This window comes from Setaria viridis, chromosome 6 (assembly GCF_005286985.2).
Source record: "Setaria viridis chromosome 6, Setaria_viridis_v4.0, whole genome shotgun sequence".
Taxonomy (NCBI): domain Eukaryota; kingdom Viridiplantae; phylum Streptophyta; class Magnoliopsida; order Poales; family Poaceae; genus Setaria; species Setaria viridis.
The window spans coordinates 32,150,525-32,168,535 of NC_048268.2; the positions used below are offsets into that span (position 1 = coordinate 32,150,525).

Below are 18,011 nucleotides of genomic sequence, written 5' to 3' on the forward strand. Positions count from 1 at the left end.
ACACATCAGCATATGTGATGACATGGCATAGTAGTTATGAAGTGAGAGAGAGAAGGAGTTTCATCAGGATGAAACTGTGTATACACTGTTTCCAAGACTATGAAACCTATTGAAACTTGCATTGGGGGCTATAGAGTTTCATTTTATCTAACCATATCCAATCACATGCCTCACAATTAAATGTCATGGGCATCCTATGAAATCGTGAAATGAAACTGTGCACTGGGACTCCTTGTTTCATTCATGAGAATACACCTCATGGGATGATGTGGCATCCTTGGAAACAGTGCAATGAAACCTTGCACTGGGACTAGCCTTATGCATTCAAATTATGTTGTCCTCTTTGTCAGCACATGGATTTATGTTAGTATAATGGGAGTGGTGGATAATAAAAAAGTAGGTATAAGGGTATTTTAGGTTAATTGCTCTATTGATCAAAGGGTATTGCAAACTAACCATAGCTCAAATAGTTGGATTTTATCCACTGGGTTCGATAAATGGTGCTCCTTTTTTTAGATTTATTTAAGAAATTATCAGTACTATTTTTTCAGGGTAGGCGGACGTGTAAGATTTGACGCCGTCTATTATTATAGGCGTGCATAGATGTAGGTGTGCGTGTGATCATAGCGGCATATATATGATTGTAATTGATAAAGATATTTTAGGGTATTAAACAAATATGTCATACCTCAATTTCGATGGAGGGAGGAGCATATATTATACAATTAGAAGTCCAATTTTAGAAACGGGCACCAATGTTATTTTTCCGTGGAGGTTATCACGTGCGCCTAAATGGTGCATTACCACAATGCACAGGTACGCTACGGGAAACACTTAATTTGCCGAGCGCCACAGGCACTCGGCGAAGACCCAAAAACACTTGGCAAAGGTTTTGCCGAGTGTTACACTCGGCATATAGCACACGACAAACATTGTGTCGGCAAACACCACTTTGCGAGTGTCAAAACTCGTGCACTCGGCAAATATTTTGCCGACGGCCAAAAAACACTCGGCGAAAAGACACACTCGGCGAAATTGGCTTTGACGGCGTCGAGGCTAACGGCAGCTTTGCCGAGTGCCAGACGGCAGGCACTCGGCAAACTCGACAACTTTGCCGATGGCCAGCACACGGCAAAAAGAGCATGTTTGCCGAGTGCCAGCACACGGCAAAAATTGCTTCTTTGCCGAGTGCCAGCACACGGCAAATACGGCCTCTTTGCCGAGTGCCCACACACGGCAAAGAAGTGCCCTTTGCCGAGTGTTAAGGCAAAAACACTCGGCAAATAGGTGGCACCTGGTGGTGGAACAGACCACTTTGCCGAGTGTTAAAGCCAAAACACTTGGCAAACTCGGCAAAGTGGTCAGTAGCCCCCTTTTTTTTCCCGTTTTGTGATGTATAATGGACCCCTCTCAATTCACAATACACATCATCACAGGCATTTGTAATAAACAATCACAGGCATAATTCACAACCACCATTAGAAGGATTATTCATAAACATCACAGGCATAATCCAACATAAGCACGAAACAATCCATAAATCCAAGTTCAAGTCACAATTTAGTTTCAACCAAGTTCACAACCAAGTCTCGTTCCGTGGAGGCCAAGGAGACCACTGCGACAAATCTTGATCTTCATTATTCGAAGCCGCCGATTGATTCTGCACATAAGATAGGACATTCTGAGCTAACATCTAAAGTTGTCAAAATTAAAGTATTCAATCTTAAGCACAATGTACCAAGTGACTCACAGGAGTACTTGTGGGTGGCTGAGGCGGAGGGAACAGCATCGGTGGTGGCGGAGGCAAAGATTGACCCATGCTCGAAGCAAAATTCTGCATGTACTGGAACATCTGGTCCATCCTCATCCGATTTTCTTCCTCCATCTTCCCCGCATGTCCTCCATCTGCGCCGCCATCTCCTCTTGTTTCTTCCTTGCAGCTTCCACCTGGGCCTACAATATTTCATTGCAATGTTATAATGCAAAGCTAAAGTATAACAACAAACGAACGATGAATGGAAGAGAAAGAACCTGGAGAGCCTCCATCTGGAACTGTGCAGTGGTGGGTCGTGGCCGTATCGCCGGGCTCGAGTCCGTGCTCCTTGCTCGGATTTGGGAGAGAGTGGGAGTAGAGGCCGTGTCGATTACGCCGTCGCCAATCCAATATCGGCCATGCTTCTTGCCTCCTCCCACCCTCATCACGATTTCTCCATCAATGTCCTCGGAGCTCGGATCGAAGTCTGGACCGTGAACCTCCCTAGCCATCGCTGTATACTCGGTGACGTGACTGTGTATGCTAGGATGGTTGTACGCCTCGGACGGGTCGTCTGGGTTGAAATCGATATCGGCCGTCGCCTTGCTCTTTTTGGAGAGGACCCATGCCTTGAACTGGGAGCAAGGTCGGCCATCATGTGATGACGACTGCGGCAAAAAATAAAAAATGATTAGGAATTATGTAGAATTGAACGTTAGAATAAAGAATTGAAGTTGCGTACCCATTTTTCTCTATATTCATCAAGGCTTAGGCTGCCTTGATGGTGTGGTGCAGTCGGCATCTGCAAACACCGCTGCCGGCAAGCAAGGTGGTTCTCCAACCACCCAGGCTCCAACCTCACGTCGACCATCTTCTCCCAGCACTGGATATGCGCACGATACCACCACGGAGGCACCTACATCATCAAGCGTGTGACATATGAAAAAAGAAATTGAGCCTAATTAATCTTAAATAGTAAGTATCAACGTTCTTTACTTACCCTCATGAATTGGTCCTTGGTCAGGTTCATTGTTCTTGCCTCCTCTTTTCTAACATTCATCCGTCTGTATTGAGCGTGGAATTCGATGATGGCCTGGATGCGCGCCTCGTAATGCATGTCCTTCACGAGCTTCTTGGCGGCTACATCAGAGACGGCCTTCGCCTTGGCCTCGAATCCCTCCTGGCATCTATAGAAATCCTGCATATAGACGCGATGTATACAGTTATTATTTCAAGAATGTCGAACGTAGGTGATGTATTGAGCAATTTAGTGCGACGAGTACTTACCCACAGCTCGGCCTTCACCCGCTCCGCTATGTTGGGGAATCTCCTTTGTTGACGATCAGGGACGTCGGGGGCGGCGACGTAGTGGTCCCACGTGTAGGCCGGCTGCTGCTATCCGACGTACACCACCAAGCCAGGGAAGTGAACCCTGCACAAAAGGCCAAGGATCCCGTTGGCCTTACGGTTGTGGTCACCCCCACTATGCTTAATCCAACTCCTGCACAAGTGATTAATATACATTATTAGTTTTTGTAACTTTCAACATAAGAACATTATTGAGAATATTTAAAGTTACTTACTTGGTCCCAACCGGTTTAATCAGCGGGCGTAAATGCTCAGGTATCGGACGCTTTGGGAGGGATGAGGGACCTCGCAACCATATCTTGGATTAGGCATCCCCTGCCTCCCCGTCCCCCTCCTGCTCCTGCTGCTCCTCCTCCTCCGCCTCCTCCTGCTCGTCGTCCCCAGAGGCGTGTGCGGAAGGTAGCTCCTCCTCCTCCTCCTCCTCCTCCTCCTCCTTCACCACCACCTCAGGTTTAGGCGACGGGGGCCTCGCCGCTTTACCCTTCCCTTGAGGCCTCTGGACCACCACCTCCTCCTCCTCCTCCTCCTCAACCCTACGTCAAGGCCTGCCTCGACGCCTCCCTCGACCGCTCCCTGAACGTGACCCTGACCCTGAACCAGTCCTTGTAGCGGCCAGTCTCTCGCAAATCGACGTGAGCTTCCTCATACCGCCCACCATTGCTCAATGACCTGCAATTAAAAAGAGTAAACCAGTCAGCATAGATAAACAAAACATAATTAGAAAGATATGCAAATTATAAATAAATTATAAATAAATTAGTACGACTCATACATGTATTAGAAATAATCATCATGATCAGGATTAGCTAGATCATAAGTCTCATCATCACTATCACGCGTGTCGATATAGTCAAGCCCGTGCTCCAAAGAAGGAATGTCGTCATCACTGTCATTAGCTAATTGTAATCGTTGAAGTAATTCTAAGTCCTTCACATTCTGAACCTCGTCTCCACCATCCCCTTCAGCAACCCTTTCGTTGTCTACTTCCATTCCGATCGCTTCAGTTAAATCTATCACAAAACTCCCTTCGAGCCCATCTTCTTGGAATAACTCTCCTTCGTACATGTTGGGGTCTATATTGTAATCTTCATTGTTTGGTACAGGTAGTTTACCGTGTGGCGATACCTTGTACACAACGTCCCAACCCTTAAGACGGCTGTCAGTTTGGCACGAGTATGACAAATAATAAACTTGCGTGGCCTGTTGAGCCACAATATAGACATCGTCTCCTGGTAACATGGATGACTGTCGAATTTCGACTAGCCCAAGATTAGGAGCCTGTCTCACGACAGATGGATCAAACCAATGGCATTTCAATATGACTGGATTAAGAGGTTTGCACCCATGAAAAGTTAGTTTGTATATTTCTTCAATTCTTCCGTAGTACTCGACCCCATCAGAGCCTGGCGTGAAAACTCCGGTATTTGTGGTTCTTCAATTGGCCCGACTCTGCTCGTGCCTTGTTGTGTGAAAATGATATCCGTTGACGTCATAACCGGTAAACGACCTGACCCTATAGTCATAGCCATCGACAACCTGTCTCAACTCGACATTCATAGACGCATCGGTTCGGCCCTACAAGTTCAAGCAGGGCAGTTTGTTATATTAATCGTATATACAAGAATCGACGAAGAAATTGGATTGTACCTTCTGTTTGAACCAAGAAATGAAATCGGGCATTCCATTTCCCGCACCATCTTTGAGAAGAGTCTCAGCTTCGTGCGGGTACGGTTGCCTTGATTTACGCCAGAATTGACGATGAAATTGCCTGTAACAACGAGAAATATACGTTTAGGCAAGAGAATGGTGACTAGTTCGAAACAATAGAGCGCCACTCTTCATGGTTCAAGGTCTTGCGGGTCGCACCACTTGCACTTCCGAGTTGCCAGCGGAAAATGCTAAGGCTCAATTCATCTTCGCTGGCATTGTAACGAGGAGGTGGATTATGCACGCTAGGAAGGTTGTCAGCGTAGTATTTTGATGTGAAGTTTGACACCTCCTCCAGAATGTATGCCTCTGCAATGGATACTTCAATTTTGCACTTATTCTTACATTTAGTTCGAAGAACCTTTTGACATCTGCACAGGCCCCCCCATTCGTGCTTCATACGGGAGGTGTAGAATCATATGCTGCATTGGATTGAAGAAGCCTGGTGGAAAGATCTTCTCCAACTTACAGAGCAACACAGGCGCTATTGTTTCCATTTCTGCAACCACGGTACGAGATAACTCCTTCGCACAAAGCTGGCGAAAGAAATTGCTCAACTCCGCTAGCACCTGCCACACATGCTCAGGGACATAGCCTCGAACCATCACCAGAAGTAGGCGCTCAAGCCATATATGGTAATCATGACTCTTGAGCCCGTTGATTCGCATAGTTGCTAAATTCACTCCCCTCTTCCAGTTCGCTGCATAGCCATCAGGGAACATTAACGTTTAGAACCATTCTAGTACCTTCCTCCTTTGGGCCCTCGTCCGAACGAAATCGGCCTTAAGCTTCCTCCACGACTTGCTAGCTCTTGGAGGTGCCATGTTTAGCTTTGGTCTGTTGCACAACGTCGCTTGATCCACTCTAGCCTTAACGTTATCCTTTGTCTTGTCAGGAATGTCCATGATTGTACCAAAAATTGCCTCGGCGATATTTTTTTCCGTGTGCATTACATCAATGTTATGTGGAACAAGAAGGTCATCAGAATAGAGGAGGTTCCACAAGCACGACTTCTGCGTATGTTGCTCGCCATATCCCAAAGAACCACCTTCTTCATTATTGACCTCGAGAGCGTCTAACTGAGCACGAACTGCAGCCCATGTCATTATCGGCGGTGCGGGGTCTGTAACTACGACATCTTTCATAAAGTTCTTGATGTCTCGTCTGAATGGATGGTCAGGAGGGAGGAATTGTCGATGTTTGTCGAACGAAGAATATTTGCCACCTTTCGACAACCAAATGAACTTCAAAGATGCTTTACATACTGGGCATGAAAACTTCCCGTGAACACACCATCCGCAGAAAATCCCATATGCCGGCAAGTCATGCAGGAAGTACTCGTACCAAACATGCATCTTGAAGTTTGTCTTTGTAGCTCGGTCATATGTCCCTACCCCTTCCTCCCAAGCACGGAGCAAATCATCAATCAGAGGCTCCATGTACACACTCATATTATTCCCTGGGTGCTATGGAATTATCAACGACAAGAATATATTATGTCGTTGAAAGAGGCGCTAGGGGGGAGATTCAGGGGGATAACGAAAATGGGCCAACAGGTGTACGGGGCGGCCGCCATTCCATAAGGATTGAACCCATCTGTTGCCAACGCGACGCGTACATTACGGGCCTCTAGAGCTTTTGCAGGATAAATCGCATCAAAGCTTTTCCAGGCTTCAGCATCGGATGGGTGTACCAGCTTCTCAGGATTATATTGACGTCCGTTTTTGTGCCATATCATCTGTTTCGCGGATTCTTCAATCATGAAAAGCCGTTGGATCCTCGGTATGAAAGGAAGATACCGTAGAACCTTCACGGGAATTGCGAGCTGCTTTTTCTGACAATCACCAGAGTCTACCTCCAGAAACCTAGACGATTCGCACTTCACACAATACTTTGCTTCAGCATACTCTTTCCTAAATAAGATGCATCCCTTCGGGCAAGCATGTATATGCTCGTATGGCATCTTAAGTGCACGAAGGAGTTTCTTTGCCTCATACATGCTCTTTGGCAAGATGTGACCAACCGGGAGCAGGCTTCCAAAAACTGTCAACATAATATCAAACGCATCTCGACTCAAACTAAACTGAGACTTCACAGCCATTAGGCGTGCAATGGCATCTAGTTGAGAAACCTTGGTATGGCCGTGAAGGGGTTGCTGTGCCGCAGATAACATTTCGTAATAAGCCTTTGCGGTAGCCTCTGGCTCTTCCTCCCTACGTGCTTCATCGAAGTGTGCTTCATGATAGTCATTTAACATGTCTCCCACCCCGGCATCATCATCATATTCCTCGATACGTTGTCTCAACACCTCCTCTCTCCCATGATCAGATTCACCATGGTAGATCCACCTGGTGTAGTCTGACGTAAATCCGTTCTTCACAAGATGTTTGCCCATGTCTAGCTTGGTTTGCCGACGCATGTTTCCACATTTGCTACACGGACACCAAGTCGATCTAGCTCCTTTGACACTTGCAAACGCCCGTTCCAAGAAAACATCCGTCTTGTCAATCCATTCATTGGTCAACGTATTCTGACTAGTGCGACCCGTGTACATCCACTGACGATCCTCCATCCTCTAGCATATAAGCGAGTAATACAAAATTCACATTGCATATACACGTTCCTATATTGTCTATTAGGTAAAGATAGGTCCTAATCCCACCCGAGGATGTGTAGGTGGGTTTAGTATCCATGGTCTACTCCGACCCGAGACAGAATTTCGGCAGCACCTCCCCGCTGTTCTCCAAATACACGTCCTTGATGGGAGATTGTTATCTGGAGAACAACAGGGAGGTGCTGCCGAAACTCTATCTTGGACCGGAAATAGACCATGGATACTAAACCCACCTACACATCCTCGGGCTGTCCAAAAAACGTGGACAATTCAAAACAGATACGGTTATAGATATGCAAAGATCTGCATATTTCCAACCGTATCTCTTTCGAACAGGAGACGCCTAACTAGGTTACGTGATATACGAACATCATACGGAAAGAGAGATGTAGGATGACTCACCTTGCTATCCTGCAAAGTGACGACTCGAGGACGGTAACGTAGACTCTCCTGAAAAAAAGAACATACTACTGTCAAGTTAAAATTTCGACAGCACCTCCCCTGCACGGGGAGGTTTCCATAACCTGCATCAAATAAAATGGCTCAATGGCCGACAATCACATCTACAACAACACAACGACACGATGGCCGACTCCACAACAAGCACTGATACTTAATGCAAACCTCCAAGTGACAAGTCAGTTATAAGCTACCTTGGGATTTCATTTTCATGTATGCCACACAAAGATGGTGTATTAGAATAATTCCTTCAGATAATGCAGTTTAAGCATGATAATATTTCAAGCATGATAATATTTCAAATATTCAGGTATTGTAGATAATATTCAGTTTAATCAACTAACCTTAGTGCCGGGACCGGGGGCGGCGCGTCGGGGGCCGGTCAGGGGCGGTGCGGGGACCAGCGCGGCGGCCGGCCGGGGGCGGCGCAGGGGCGGCGCGTCGGGCGGTCGGGGGGCCGGCGCGAGTCCGGCGGGCGGCGCGAGCGGCGCGGGGCGGGCGACGCGTGTGGGTGTGCGGGTGTGTGCGTGTGCGTGAGTTAGGGCGGATGTGTGGGCCGGCTAAATCTCCAGTCTTTGCCGAGTGCCCTTGATCTAGCACTCGGCAAAGGCTTTTTTTTTCCGGATTTTGGAACGGGACCATCGCTGGGAAGTGGACCCGCGGAGAGGTTTGCCGAGTGTCCTAGGGATGACACTCGACAAACCTATGCTTTTTCGAGTGCCTCATTGCGACACTCGGCAAATCAGTATTTATATTCCATGTGCAAACTACTGTTTTAGTAATTAAAAGTATGTAAACTTTGCAAAAACCTAGTCAAATTCATTAAACATTGCGTATTTCATTTTTTAACTAATATTATTCCATTATTTCATGGATTTATAGCTCATATTGAATTTATATCTATTAAATTCATATACTTGCAATTAATAAATAAAAATTATCAAACAGATCCGAAAAATTCCCAAAATTTGACATGAACCAATCTATGTTGTCTATAGCCTATAAAAATAAATTTGAACTCAATGACAAATTCAAGTATCGATTCGACTCAAAATCTTACCGGATCCTTCCAACTTCTACGAATCCTCTCCGGAGATGCTTCGAATTCTAAGCATCATATGTCAAAATTTGTACGAAACCTTCTCAATTTTTTACCACAGCCTCCGCATATGAAATCATAGCATCTTGGAAAATCTCGTGATTTTCAAACTTCCTTTGTATTTTTGAGAATTAAAAAATCATTCGGCCACACGTTCGTAATCGTGTTTCCTTAACAAAATGTTCGAAATTTCTTTTCATTTCCCGGAGGAGACCTCAATTTGGACTCACTAACATGAATATGATTTTTTCACTCATATTATTCCATTATTCCAATCACCTGCAGTTCAAATTTGACTAAAATCAACAAATTACTCTAAATGAAATTAATTCATTAAATATAGGAAACAGATCAATAAATAGTCCACCTTCTAACATGCAGTGCCAAATGTCATATGTGGGGAGTATAAAAAGTTTGGAGGGTGGAGGAGGGAAAAAATATTTTAGTTTTGCCGAGTGTGTCAAAAAACACTCGGCAAACCATCATGTATGCCGAGTGTCGCATCAAAACACTCGGCAAACATTGATCTTTGCCGAGTGTCGCATTTGACACTCGGCAAACCTTGATCTTTGCCGAGTTTCGACGGGGGACACTCGGCAAACAACTAACGTCCGGCACACCCCCTAACGGACGCCGCACGTGCTGGTCACGTGCTTAAGGGTTGCCGAGTGTCTGTTGTTTGCCGAGTGTCCCCCGTGAGTTTGCTGAGTATTTTTTTTGACACTCGGCAAATAATATTTTCGCCGAGTGTATTATTTTTGTCGAGTGTTTTCACGGATACATTCGGCAAATACGGACTTTGCCGAGTGCCCGTAATAATGCACTCGGCGAACAATTTACACTCGGCAACTTTAGTGTTTCCCGTAGTGGTAGGGAAACAAAATCTTCACGTGAGACGTGTCCGCGTCGTGAAGAGCTACTGCAAATAGTCCCACACGGTCCCGCCGTGTTAATTTGATGGATCTCCTGTATTAACTGAAGTGATTCGTCGGATCCCGAGATCGATCGACCAGCGATAGGCAGCGCCACAATGGCGGTGGCGCGACGTCATCAACGAGCGCACGCCGGAGCTGCAGGTCCGCACCAAGATCCTCGCCTTCGTCAGCCAACACAGGGGCTCCCGTGCCCTCGTCTTCGACAAAGACGTGGCCGCCGCCGGCACGCGTGGATCTACCCGTGATCCCACGAACGCAGCACCGTCGCCATGGTTGGCACCTGCAACTGCCTGCACGAGCGCGTGACCTCTGGCAGTTGTAGCTTCTCCACGGTCACGGTGACCAACCCGATCACCGGCGAGACGCTGGCGCTTCCGCCGCCGCCGGAGTCGTCGGAGTGGGAGCAGGCGAGGGCGCCAGGGAAGTACAGCTTCGGCTACCACCCGACGACGGGCAAGTACAAGGTCGTGCACATCCCGTGCCGGCGGCGCCAGGAGGTCGACGCCGTGCAGGTGTTCACCCTAGGCGGCGGCGACACGACGTCGTGGCCGGAGGTGCCGGTGACCGCCCCGGGCGGCGCGAGCTGCAACCGCCTGTCCGAGGCCATCAGCGTCGACGGACGGACGTACTGGCTCGACGCGTCAGCCAGCCGCGGTGATGGCGCTGGACCTCGCCGACGAGCGCGTCACGTCCTTCGCCGCGCCACCGCGGGCGGCGTGCCCCGGCCTGATTCCGGCGGCGCAAGCCGGGTGGGAGTTGACGAGCGTCCATGGGAGGATGGGCGCGGTGGTGGCGACGGCGGTGATGGCGAGGGTGGAGGTGTGGGTGCTGGATGGCGGAGGCGCGTGGCCGCGGTGGAGCCGGAGGTACGACATCGTTGAGGCGAGGCCGACGACGTCCGGTTACTGGATTGCGGCGCCGCAGCTGACGCATGGCGAGTATATTTTGCGCGCATCACAAGATAGCACGCGCGACGACTTGATCTGGGGCTGTTCATGGGCAAGGAGACGGCTGTACCGGCACAAGGTGGGCGACTTGACTGGCGGCGACGGCCAAGACGACGGGCAGTCGCGGGCAGTGAAGGGGCGGGAGCTCGTCATGAGCTTGGAGGAAAGCAATGGCGACCTCACGACTTTCGCCTACGTCGAGACTCTAGAGCCGTTGCCGAGCATTCACGGATGACTGATTGTCGAATGTGGTGACTTGCTTATTTCCTACAGTCGAACTACATTTTGAAAAAGAAAGCACCCTCTTCTTCAAATTGTAAGCACATACTAATAACACGTTTTGTGAAAAAACTATAAACATTTCTAGAGCCCCTTCAGTCGCATACAGGATTATTTTAGTACCTAAATTATCTAGGCATGGAGTGAACTAAAGTTTAACCAACATGATAAAATGCTTTAGCTTAGTCTTAAACACAACCTTTTTCTCTCTGTAAGGCGCCCACGCAACACAAAGATTTAAAATTTGTAATATTTGACTAATATACTTAGTCTACAAATTTGTGGATTACTCCGTATACCATAAGAACCACTATTATTTGACTCATATAATATTTGAGAATACTTTTTATACTATTATGTTAGTACATGTTAAAATGTACTCTCTCCGTCCCAAAATATTATTCGTTTTGACTTTTCTAGCAGACACATAACTTTTACTTATGTATCTAGACATAATATATATTTAGATGTATATGTAAAGTTATGTATGTAGAAAAAATAAAATGAATAGTAATTTAAGACGGAGGGAGTACGAGGAATATTAACCGTCATGGACTCATGGTGTGGCGTAGGAGACACACCGGGTCAATCCATGCCTTACAAAATGTTTTTTTTCAATCATGCTATAAATTATTTCACCTACCAAAAATACTTATGTACTCCCTCCATCCTAAATTATAAGTCGGTTTGATTTTTTTGGTACATCCACTTTGCTATGCATCTAGACATATTGTTATATCTATATACATAGCAAAGTGAATGTACTTATAATTTGGGATGGAGGGAGTAGTACATATCGGTACAAGCGATTATTTTTGTAAGGTTTGATCACATATATAACACGTACGTGCTTGCAATACTTGAACACGTCACGGAGCGGTAGGAAACCAAGCCTTCACGTGACAGCCAAGAGCTGTAAAACCATCCCGTGCTCTCAAGCCCCAATTGGACATACTCCTATGATCGATCTCCGAATTAAACTGAAACGAGTAGTTAGATCTGGAGGTCGACCCGCGATAGGTGGCGGCGCAGCAATGGCATACGATGGTTCGTGCCTACCCGACGACGTCCTCGTGCAGATCCTGTTGCTCATCCCGGCCAGCTCGCGGCGGCCGCTCCGGCTCGTCTGCAAGGGGTGGCGCAATGTCATCGACGAGAGCGCGCCGCCGGAGGAGAACCTCCCCCGAAAGATCCTCGTCTTCATGAACCAGGGCCGCAGCTGCAGCGCCCTCGTCTTCGACGGCAGCGGCCGGCACCGCACGCACGCGTGGGCCTTCACGAGCTCCAGCGACGAAGGCCGCGTCCACATGGTCGGCACCTGCAACGGCCTGCTCTGCCTGCACGACCACACCACCTACGGCGGCATCAGCTTCTCCGCCGTCACGGTGACGAACCCGGTCACCGGCGAGACGGTGGCGCTCCCGCCGGTGCCGACGCGGTGGGCGTGGTCGCAGTTCGCCAAGGGGCCCGGCAAGTACAGCTTCGGGTTCCACCCGGAGACGAAGCTGCACAAGGTCGTGCACATCCCGCGCGGGCAGCGGAGATCCGTCGACGCCGTGCAGGTGTTCACCCTTGGCGCCGGCGGCAAGGCCTGGCGAGAGGTGCCGGTGCCCGTCCCGAGCGCGTGCTACGACCTCCTCTGCTAGCCCGTCAGCGTCGGCGGTTCCACTTACTGGCTCGCCGCCGCGTCGTCCGGCTCCGGCACCGGCCGGGTGATGGCGCTGGACCTCGGGGACGAGCGCGTCACGTCCCTGGACGCGCCGCCGGCGATGGGGCCCGCGCCGACCCGGTCGACGGCGAGGGACACGTGGCGGCTGACGAAGGTCCGCGCGAGCCTCGGCGTCATGGTGTCGTCGGTGGGCATGTCGCTGATAAGCGTGGACGTGTGGGTGCTGGATGGCGGCGGGGCGGAGAAGCCGCAGTGGGAGCGGAGGTACAGCGTCGCCCAGACGGCGTGGAGCTCCTGGGTCATGGCGCCGCAGCTGACGCACGGCGATTGGATCTTGAGCGCATCGCGGGACGAGTGGAACTATACGTCTTCGTGGCGGAGGAAGAGGCAGCTGCACCGGCACAAGGTGGGCGAGCTGACGGACAGCGGCGGCACCGGCAGGCAGCTGCCGCCACCGAAGGGGGCGCAGCTCATCATGAGCACGGAGGAATGTGAGTGCGAGTTCACGACTTTCGCCTACGTGGAGACTTTAAATCCAGTTCCAAGGAGCAAATGAGCGTTGGATGCTATTCAGAATTTCAGACCCACGATTGGATGATACTATTTTCTTCAGAATATTTTTTATAATAGTGTAATATTTTTATAAACCTAGAGTAAATGTTTCAGGTTCGTGACAAAAATTTTATAAATTGTTCCTTTTAAACGTCATAATTCTAGGTTCAAATCCTCAACTCGGGATATCCAACATTTAACTGGATTTTTTTTATTTTTTTACTGAAGTCAATCGGGTAAGCCCAATTTATACCTGTTGGATGGATGCTATTCAAATACTCTAAAGTTTAACTATTTTTCAGTGGTAAGTGACATGCCCATTGACACAAAAACACTTATGGATTTTTTCAATCTCGAGATCCGTCAGCTTAGTCTTTCATAGGTGCAGAGTTGTGTGCGTATATCCATAGGGGTGAATGCGTGTGCATGTATGTGAATGCCTACGTCTGTAAGCTACAGAACAAAATTGTTTGAGTTGAAAAAAAAGCTACAACAGGAACAAATTAAATCATACAAATGCCGCGCCAATATCATTTACAAAAGTCTTGGAACCGTGCTACTCCCTAGCTGCCTAGTCGACTATGACGAGGCGACGCCCGGCCTTTGCCCGCTCGTGCACCGCCAGGACGAGGCCGGCGAACTCGCCGCCGGTGCACGCCGCCCAGTCGATGCCATCCCTACCGCGGAGGCCGCGGACGTTGACGTGGCGGTACCCGTAGAAGAACATGACGGTGCAGGGCTCCGTGAGCTCGTACATGGCGTTGAAGTCCCGCACCTCCTCGATGTCGACGGCGTACATCGCCGCGACGCCGGGGCCGACCCGCTCGGCGGCGGCGGCCAGGGCGTCGTCGAAGCGGACGCAGTCGCCGTGGCCGCCGCGGCCGAAGCGGACGACCACCAGGCGGCCGCTCTCGCCCTCGCGGTTGATGGCGTCGTCGACGGCCTCAGCCGAGTGCAGGTGCTCGACTTGGTACGACTGCATTGCGCGCGACGAGAGCGATCGAGCAAGGGCCTCGCAAATCTGGTCACAAAGAACGCAAGGCAACCGATGGCTCACAAACTGGAAATCATGTAAGGGCTCGGCAGAATCCGATGCCGACGCCGTTGCCGTGCAGTGCTCTCCGAGGACGTCCATGCACGCGGGAGACTTCTTGCATTAGAACTCGAGTTCGTTGCGGATTCGTGTACACGAGTGGTTTGCGAAAAATTAAACTTTTTGTCGCCTGACTGAATCACGCGGAGCGCTCTGGGTTGCCTCCGAGTAGGTTTTTGTTTTCGGCCCAATCGTCAATCGATGCAGCGCTTCGTTTTCCTCTTTTTGGCCCATCCAGCGCTTCGTTCTCCTCTTCTTTTTTTAATCATTTGCTGAAAGAAGCATTCATCGTCTTTTCTGTGTTTGCATTCTGTAACTCTTTACATTCCACATTTTGTATATTCCGACATTTTTATCTTTCCTGAATCACCATGTAATAGTTTGTAAAATTGAAACCTATGGTGCATAACTTTGTGGGGGTAGAGAGTAGCAAACTAGCAATACGGTAGTGCACATATAAATTAAAAAAATAGAAGTTTTTACCTACTCCTTAGGCATTTAATTAGAAGCCTAATTCGCCTCTCCTATTAGGCTAATCACTTAGAGCACCTACAAAAGGTTTCTTTAAAATTATCCCAAAATCTTATTTAGGGACCTCCAATAGCTCCCCCAACCTTCGTGAAAAAAATACGCGGACCTAAAAAATACTTCCGTCGCTCCGCATATATCCGCGAGTCCGGTCCTTCCCCGATTGCCCCCCGAGTTGCTCCTTCCTGTGTGCTGATCTGTTCCCGCGCTCTATTTTTCCCGTGCGCGCTGGGTCAGGATCTGAACGAGTCGCGGATGCACAGTCGGGGTGAGGCCGCAGCACATGTCGAGGGCCGCCGGCGCGTAGTGAGGTGTTGCAAGGCAGGGTCGTTGACGGTGAGGCGGGACCGAAGAGGCCGGCGGGCGCGTCGGCGGCGTGGTGAGGAGGTGCGCGTCGACGGCGAGCTGGGCGAGCGAGGCGGCGGAGGACGACAGCGGCACGGATCCGCCCACCTTTGACGGGGAGCTCGCCCCTTACGACGCCGGCTCCGAGACCTCGTCGCTAACGTGCTGCCCACGTGCTGACGTGGGTAGTTTTGAAGTATTGGGGAGTTTATTATTGGAGATTTGCTGTGGGATGCCATGATTTTGAGAAAATAAATTTTTAATAGAGCCCCAGTAGATAGTTTTGGAGGAGATTTTTTTGACTCTTGGAGTTGCTCTTACGGTGTCTCTCCTGTACAATGAGTCAATAAGTAATACTCCTTCCGTCCCAAATTATAGGTCGTTTTGACTTTTCTAGACCCAAATTATAGGCCGTTTTGACTTTTCTAGATGCATAGATAGTATTATGTATTTAGACAGGGTATATCTAAGTGTATAACAAAATCCATAAATCTAAAAATTCAAAACGACCTATAATTTGGGACGTGGAGTAGAACATATATTCACATATTCACACGTGAAGGGGCATGATCGCCTGTAATTACAAAGTGGACAAGAAAATAACCAGAAGAATATACATCAGGATGACTGCTCCTTGATCCTCACACTGAAATCTGCAGAGCCAAAAAGACGAGGGGCAGCACAAACAGGAGAGTGGATACGACCGGCCAAGACCGGCTGGAGTCGCTGCAAACCAGCCGATTGTTGTGGTACGAACACACTCGTTTTTTCCTGGAACACAGGAACCGGAACTTGTCAAATGATTAGCAGTTCAGAAAAGATCCTGCGCAGTTAGTCAAATCAGGATAGCAATTCGCCAATTCCAACTTCAAGAGCTTGCAATACCTGTCGGAGCAGAATGTGATGGTGTAGTCTGCGTTTGAGCAGGTGAGGAGGCTGCTGCGGTCGTCGTAGGCGTAGCTGTAGGCGGTGGGGCAGGCGTCCTTGAACTTCTTGGAGTAGGCGGTGGCGTTGCACGTGCCGGGGCCCCCGAACTGGCCGCGGCAGCAGTACCGGTCCGTGTCGAACACGTCGCACGCGCTCCGGCACGCCACCGTCCGCCCGCCCGCCTTCACGGCCAGCTCCGGCGGGCAGGTCCGCCGGAGGTCGCCGTCGCACCCCGCCGCGCTGCAGTTGCCCCGCCCGTTCACGGGCTCCACCGCCACCGGGAGGTTGAACCCGTCCACCAGGCTGACGTCGTAGAAGTCCGACGGCGACGCCAGCGTGAACTCGGCGAGGCTGGCGGGCGGCTCCCCAGACGCGCCGCCGCACTTGAGCGCCGTCCCGCACGCGCCCGTGGCGCACGACCCGTTCCCGGACGCGTCGAAGGTGCAGCCCGTGCGCGCCCAGATGCGGCCCGACCAGCCCCCCGCCGGCGCCGTGAACACCACGGACTGCCTGGGGCGGAGCTCGAAGCCGCCGCCGGCGCCGAAGGTCTCGCTGCCGGGCGTCACCGCGGGCCAGATCACCGTCTCGCACAGGTTGACGATGGTGAAGACCCGGGCGGAGTCAGCAAGCCGCGGCGCGCCTGCCAATTGCCAACATGAACGCATAGAGTCATAGACGTGTATGGCTCGCTTTGTAGACATTTGCTGTTTTTGACGAAGTGAGAGTACCTGAGAGAAAGCAGAGGAGAGCCAGAGGCAGCATAAGATGAAGATCACATCTTAAACGTCTTCGTCTTGATGAGGGGAAGCTGATCTTCTTCATGTTGCAATCCTCCCAAAACCAAACCAAACAAGCTAAGAGGTCTTCAATGGCCGTTAGCGTTTTGTGGTGCATGGAAAACGATGCATTAGTTCTTAGGGTTTATATATGATGAATATACCATATATACTAGCAAGGAATACGTGAGACGGACTTAGGTCGCCAGACCAAAGCAACACCTTGCTTGCATCGCAGAGCCTCTTCATTCCATCTCCCTCCTTTCATCCTTCCTCAGATTCCTGTCATGAGTCATGACTGACGGAGTAGACCAGGCAGCCGGCAATAGTGGAGGCCTGACGCTGAGTCACCGCCTGACCTGTGGACTCATGACACATCTCTCCGATCCTCTGCCAGGAGATAATCGTCTTACGAGACAGCAGCAGCAGGGAACAGCAGCGTAAGGAACGCCGTGCAGCCCCTAGGACGTCCCTGTACGCGCGAGACATGCGTTAGAAGTTGAACTCGAGCTCGTCGCGCATTCGACTCGAGCGGATTACTTTTACCCGTATTTTACTCGAATATAGTATCTTTGAAGTTTAATTTGAACACATCACGAACGGTTCCAAAAAAAAAAAGAGCACATCACGAACGGAACTTGCCGTTTTCGCAAAAAAGAAAAAAAGAAAGGAAAAAAGGAACTTAACTTGCCTGTACAGGTCTCCTATATATACCAGTCATCATCACGTACGCAAAAAAAATGGCGGATGACGACGGTTTCATCCTGCCGACCGACGCCTTCGTGGAGGTCCTGCTGCGGTGGCGCGACGTCATCGCCGAGCGCACCCCCGAGCGGCACGCCGCCCGCGCCAAGATCCTCGCCTTCTTCAGCGAGGCCGGCACCTCCCGCGCCGTCGTCTTCCCCGACGACCAACAAGACGGGGGCGGTACCGGCGGGCAGGAGTGGACCTTCACGAGCT

General features: G+C 49.9%; 3 protein-coding genes across 3 annotated transcripts; 1 reads left to right on the forward strand and 2 right to left on the reverse strand.

The window, feature by feature from the left end:
• The first annotated feature begins 12,195 nt into the window (after positions 1-12,195).
• On the forward strand, positions 12,196-12,807 carry LOC117861914 (F-box protein At3g07870). Its single transcript, XM_034745433.1, has one exon. It carries the CDS (start codon positions 12,196-12,198, stop codon positions 12,805-12,807), a length of 612 nt encoding a protein of 203 aa, XP_034601324.1.
• Positions 12,808-13,953: 1,146 nt separating this feature from the next.
• On the reverse strand, positions 13,954-14,517 carry LOC117861915 (thioredoxin-like protein YLS8). The gene has a single exon (XM_034745435.1). The coding sequence runs from the start codon at positions 14,515-14,517 to the stop codon at positions 13,954-13,956; it is 564 nt and encodes a 187-aa protein (XP_034601326.1).
• Positions 14,518-15,691: 1,174 nt separating this feature from the next.
• Positions 15,692-17,163, reverse strand: LOC117861370 (pathogenesis-related thaumatin-like protein 3.5). Its single transcript, XM_034744908.2, has 3 exons — positions 17,004-17,163; positions 16,234-16,915; positions 15,692-16,119 (listed from the first exon to the last, which is right to left on the reverse strand). Exons 1-3 carry the CDS (start codon positions 17,095-17,097, stop codon positions 15,990-15,992), a joined length of 906 nt encoding a protein of 301 aa, XP_034600799.2. The 5' UTR covers positions 17,098-17,163; the 3' UTR covers positions 15,692-15,989.
• Positions 17,164-18,011: the final 848 nt, after the last annotated feature.